This window comes from Neofelis nebulosa, chromosome Y (genome assembly GCF_028018385.1).
Source record: "Neofelis nebulosa isolate mNeoNeb1 chromosome Y, mNeoNeb1.pri, whole genome shotgun sequence".
NCBI classification, from domain to species: domain Eukaryota; kingdom Metazoa; phylum Chordata; class Mammalia; order Carnivora; family Felidae; genus Neofelis; species Neofelis nebulosa.
In genome coordinates, this window is record NC_080801.1 from 5381098 (window position 1) to 5386039 (window position 4942).

The 4942-nt window shown below is 59.3% G+C and overlaps 1 protein-coding gene across 1 annotated transcript; it reads left to right on the plus strand.

Annotated features, from left to right (window-relative positions):
- The first annotated feature begins 984 nt into the window (after window positions 1-984).
- LOC131503433 (testis-specific Y-encoded protein 1-like) lies at window positions 985-3711 on the plus strand. The gene is made up of 5 exons (XM_058714904.1): window positions 985-1671; window positions 2893-2970; window positions 3127-3238; window positions 3376-3521; window positions 3626-3711. The coding sequence occupies exons 1-5, from the start codon at window positions 985-987 to the stop codon at window positions 3695-3697; spliced, it is 1095 nt and encodes a 364-aa protein (XP_058570887.1). The 3' UTR covers window positions 3698-3711.
- Window positions 3712-4942: the final 1231 nt, after the last annotated feature.

A 4942-nucleotide genomic window follows, 5' to 3' on the forward strand; every position in this document is an offset into this window, starting at 1 on the left:
AGACAAGTTTGCAATACTCGGTGAAGGGCCCCCTAAGTGCCCTGCTTGGTTGGAGTCGTCCTTCTTTTAGTGGAAGGTTAGATTTCCGGACCGGAGCAAACTGCTAAATCCTACTACCCCACCTCCCTGGCCCTCTGCACGGAGATCAGTAGGGCACCAGTGGCAGATGGGGCTCTGGGGGTTGTTCTTTGCTCTGATTTGCAGTGCAGTGAGGTCTACTGAGCTGCTTTCTGGCAGGGACACGGCACTGGGGTGGATCTAGGGTGGGTGTCACCGGTTCTGGGTGGGCACCCACCTTACCGCTGCCCTCAGCCTGACGGCCAGGGAGGAGAAACCGTGCGGACGGCCATGTGGCCCCAGTAGGCGCGACACCTAAGGACTTCTCCAGGCCTTGCCCCAGCTTCATGAAGAAGGGGCAAGGGACGGAGCATGCAGTGGCTCACGGCGTGGACGTTCCTGTGCTGAATGCTCTGGTGCCCGTACTGAGGCCTCTGGGGAAAGGGTGTACAAGCGACCACAGATTGTGTGATACCGGGGACCTCGCAAGTCAGGCCTGGAAGGTGACAGCGCTGAAGAGGACATGCGGCAAAACGGGGCTCACGCTGGTGGCTGGGCACTTGCTCCAGAGCCCGGACCGGCCGCTGGCGCGCGCTTGCTGGCCACCAGCACCCTGTCTTGCTGTCTTGCAACTCATTGTTCCGCGAAGCTGGCCAGCGGGCCTGACCTGCCCTGGAACCACTTCGCCCCAGGCCGCATGCGCCCACTCTTCACTGCCTCTGTCTCGGCCCCTCCTCCACAGCAGCCACAGCCAATGCGGAGTCCTCAAATCCCAGAGCCTGTGCGCCTGCGCCCAACTTGGGCGGGCTGAGGCGGGAGGCAGCAGGGAGCTAAAGGTCTTGCGGCCAAGGCTCCCCCCACCGGCTGCCATTTCCCTGTCCTTGTCCTGAGGCTGCCCTAGCTACACTGGGGCCGGGGCGGAGAGTCATGGCCAGCGTGTCGCGGTCCGGAAAAAGCAGCGATTCCCGTCGACCCTGGACCCTGATCGTCCCGGATGAGAAAGGTCGAGAGTCCCGGACCCGCGGGAGTGCAGGGGCGCTGGAGGGCGTGGGTTGGCCGCAGTCCCCAGGTTCAGGGGCGGCAAGCGCCCATCGTGTGCAGGAAGCCCAGGCCGGGTGTGAGATACAGGTGGCAAGCCCAGCGGAGGAATTGGTGCTGATATTGGATGACGGAATGGTGGCGGCTGAGGTGGTGATCGGGGAGGAGGAAGAGGACGGCGGGGGGGCGACCGAGGAAGAGGTGGCTGGAGAGGAGAATTCTGAGGAAGCCAAGCCAGAAGCAGAGGACATGCACGAGGAGGAGGAGGTGGAAGTTGAGAGACAGCAGCAGGAGGAGATTCAGGAGCAAGAGGAGAAGCGCGAGGCAGATGCAGAGGCGGAGGAGGGGCCCCCGCTCTCACAGGAGCTGCAGCAGCGAGAGCCAGCGCTGCGTCCTGCCTCAGCCCAGGACCCACTGGCAGTGCTGGAGCGTCTTCAGCTGGAGATCAGCGCTGGGAATGCCCAGGATTCCAGGGCCTTACGGCGGCTGAAGCGCAGGATTCTTCGGAGGCGGATTTCTCACCTGGATCACAGAAGGGCCGTCATCAAGCACATCCCTGGCTTCTGGGCCCAGGCGGTATCCTTCCTTGTGCTGGTGGGTGATGGCGGGGGCTGTTGTGCAGGAGGGCTGGGCACTGAGAGCAGGGTGCCTCAGGGCGATGGCCCCGAGGGAGGAGAGCTGGGGAATGGTCCCTGGCCCTGGGTTGGTGTGGTCTGGGATCCAGTGTAAGGCCTTGCACAGGGGCGGTTGTTGGGCACGGGGGGACCGGGGACTTGGAGCTGCTTCCTCTTGGTCTCCGCCAACATTGGCCTGCAGGCTGCTCTCAAACATTATTTGCGGACGCGAGTCATGTGTCCCCATGCTACCAGAGCTAGGGTAGCACAAAGCAGCCTTCACTCAGAGCAGATAAAGCAAGGAAATATTTCGCTGCAAAATGGGAGAGTTACACAGGCCGCACACCCACCTTCACATTCACAGGCTGTGCACGGTTTCTTAGCAGTTCCGTCAAAGGAGAGCTTTTCAGACACACACTCATGGCCTTTAGTGGAAGCACGCCACGCCCCTTTGCCAGACAGTAGGACGACTCAGACCCACTCCGAACGGGGTACAAGCTGCCTGCACAGACCCTGACATACACACACACACACACACACACACACACACACACACACACACACAGGATTCTCTCCTGGTATGTCCACCGCTGCTTCCCTCTCTGTCCTCAGGCTCCGGCTGGGTCCCACCCATGTCTTTCTCTCCGGACTGGCTGTGTCACTGTGTCTATTTCTTTTCCCTCCTCGGCCCTCCTCGTCCGTGCTTCTTGATCTCTTTCTCCCTCCCACACCCTCCGCTTGCATCGTAAGTGGGCAGTCGGGTTCCTGTAAGCCATGTTCTTCCATCTGCACTCAGAAGGCTGGTGACAACCTAGGTCTTCACGGGAATATGCCAAGAAACCCAGCAGTGAGGAGGGGTCAGTGCACAGGCCGACATCCCAAGCTATGATGGGCTGCTGGCAGCCCACACAGGTCAGATATAGGAAGGAACTGTGAGGAGTGCAGGCAGTGGAGTCTCTCCCTGCTGTGTGCAGACAGCGTGGGAGGTACAGGAAGCCAACGGACTGCCCAGTGTCGATGGGGTCTGATGCATTTGCAGAGGCTGAGGAGTGTGGGGACTAGTGTTTCCTGGTGTTTCTGCAAATGCCATGATCCCGTCCTTTGCTCTTAGCCTGGGAGGTTTGGAGGGGGTGTGTGTCTGTTTCCACAGCATCTGAAGGCACAGCTCCTTGACACAGCACAGATTCTGAATCACCCCCAGTTGTCGGCCATGATGGGTGCCCAGGACAAAGACGTGCTCAGCTACGTGGTCGACTTGGAGGTCAGACCGGGGAGGCTGTGGCTGGGGGCCGTCCCGTCGGGTGTGGGATTTGGGCGGGAGAGGGTGAGGCAAAGGTGCTCACCCTCACAGCCAGGCAAGTAGCTCGGGAGCCCGAGGGAGGACACTTGCCCCCTCCTGTCCCATTGCTCACGGCAGGTGGAAGAAGTGGGCCATCCCAAGTACCGCTGCAGAGTGATGTTTTTCTTTGGGGCCAACCCGTACTTCCGGAACCCAGTGATCATTAAGGAGTATCAGCTTAGCTTTGCTGGTAGGGTGTGGGTCCCATGATGGTGCGGGGCAGGGGGTGAGGAGCATGAATCAGGGGCATGCGGGAGGGCGACGGGGAGGGGGAGGTGGGTGGGGAGGAGGCCATCAGGTTGCTCCTCAAATCCTCTCTTCCTGCAGGCTACAGGGCATCGCATTCCACTCCAGTCCAGTGGTTCTGGGATTATGAACGTGGAGCTCCCAGTCGCAGGCATGACCCCACCAGCCTTAACTTGTTCAACTGGCTGTGTGAGCACAGCTGCCCAGGGGCGAACAGGATTGCCGAGGTGGGGCCCCTGAGGCCTTCGTCAGCAGTGGGAATGTGGGTGGCCCCCGGCCAGAGAGGAGAATGGGCTATGCCCAATGTGGTGCGGCCTGTGTCCCCTTCCAGATCATCATCGAGGACCTGTGGCCCAATCCCCTGCAGTACTACCTGAGGGAGGAAGGGACCAGAAGACAGTGATCTGACGTGCGCACGTGTCGGTGAGAACCCCAGTATGCGGTGTGTTGACCTGTGTGTTGTATGGGCAAGGGAACGTGGGCCAGACATTGGCTTGGAAATGGAGGTCCGCCGAGACAGGGACACAGGTAGCATGGGGAGAGGGTGGGAGGATGACAGGGGACCTGCACAGACTCAGCTGCAAACACACAGAGGGTCGAAGCCTGCAAACCAAATGCAGTTGTGCTGTGGGCTGGGGCTTTGGAGAGCAACTCAGGACGAGCAATGCTTCTCCACCACAAATGCTCCCCGTGGATGTCCGCCCTCTCCCGGACTTCCCCCTGCTCCTTCAGTCTGGATTTGCCTGCCAGTCTTTGGGTCAGGAGCTGACGTGTCCCCAGACGCCACTGTGGTGAGAATCTTGCACTTCCTTCCATGTGCCCCACCACGCCATGTCCTCGCGCAACCTCACAGCCATTCTTAGAACTGGTCCAAGGCCATTGGGGGCTGGAAATGAATCCCTGGGTGAGAAAGCAAGGGGGATCGCAAAAGGGCGAGGCACAAGAGTGAAACCAGCTGGGAAGTATTTGCCAATATCCCGTATCATTCTTGGTGTCTGTTGCGTGGGGGTGTGTGTGTGAGCGTGTACGCAAATGTGTCTGCGTGTGCCCACATGAGTCAGGGGCTCTGCATCTGTGTGGGGTGAATGCGCAGAGCTTCTATCTTTGCCCATGCAGAAACAATGGAGGACACCACGAGTGCTGGAAGAGTTGGGTGGATGAGTCTCCTGTCTTCTACGTGCCCCGGAGAGAATTGAGGAAGAGATAACGTGTGGCAGCCTTGAAGAGTTTCCATGATGTTTATGTGGACACATACAGGACGTTGAAAACCCTTCTGTTTGTGTGTGTGTGTGTGTGTGTGTGTGTGTGTGTGTGTGTGTGTGTGTGTTGTGTGTATGTGTTTATGGGGATCTCAGAAGGGACGACGAGATCGGGACCTGAGTGTGACTGTCCTAGCCACTGCCCGGGTGATTCTGTGTGTGCAGGAGAGGTGCAGTCCTGGTGTGGGGCAGGTGTTGCCATGTGCACTGAGGCCTGCCTTCTTGGGCAGGCAGAGCCTGGAAAGAGGAGGAGGAAGAGACAGACCTGTTATTTGGAGACCTGTTGTATAGGCCAAAGCCGAAAGGCAGGGAAGGGGATTGCACAGTGGGACCAAATTGGTCCATTGGGTCCTGGTACAGTGTGGCCAGGACTTGGTGGGATTCAGCCA

Coding starts and splice junctions, on each gene's coding strand:
- LOC131503433 (XM_058714904.1), top strand. CDS start 985: ATGGCCAGCGTGTCGCGGTCCGGAAAAAGCAGCGATTCCCGTCGACCC. Junction 2,971..3,126: donor GCTACGTGGTCGACTTGGAG/GTCAGACCGGGG, acceptor TGCTCACGGCAG/GTGGAAGAAGTGGGCCATCC. Junction 3,522..3,625: donor GGGCGAACAGGATTGCCGAG/GTGGGGCCCCTG, acceptor GTCCCCTTCCAG/ATCATCATCGAGGACCTGTG.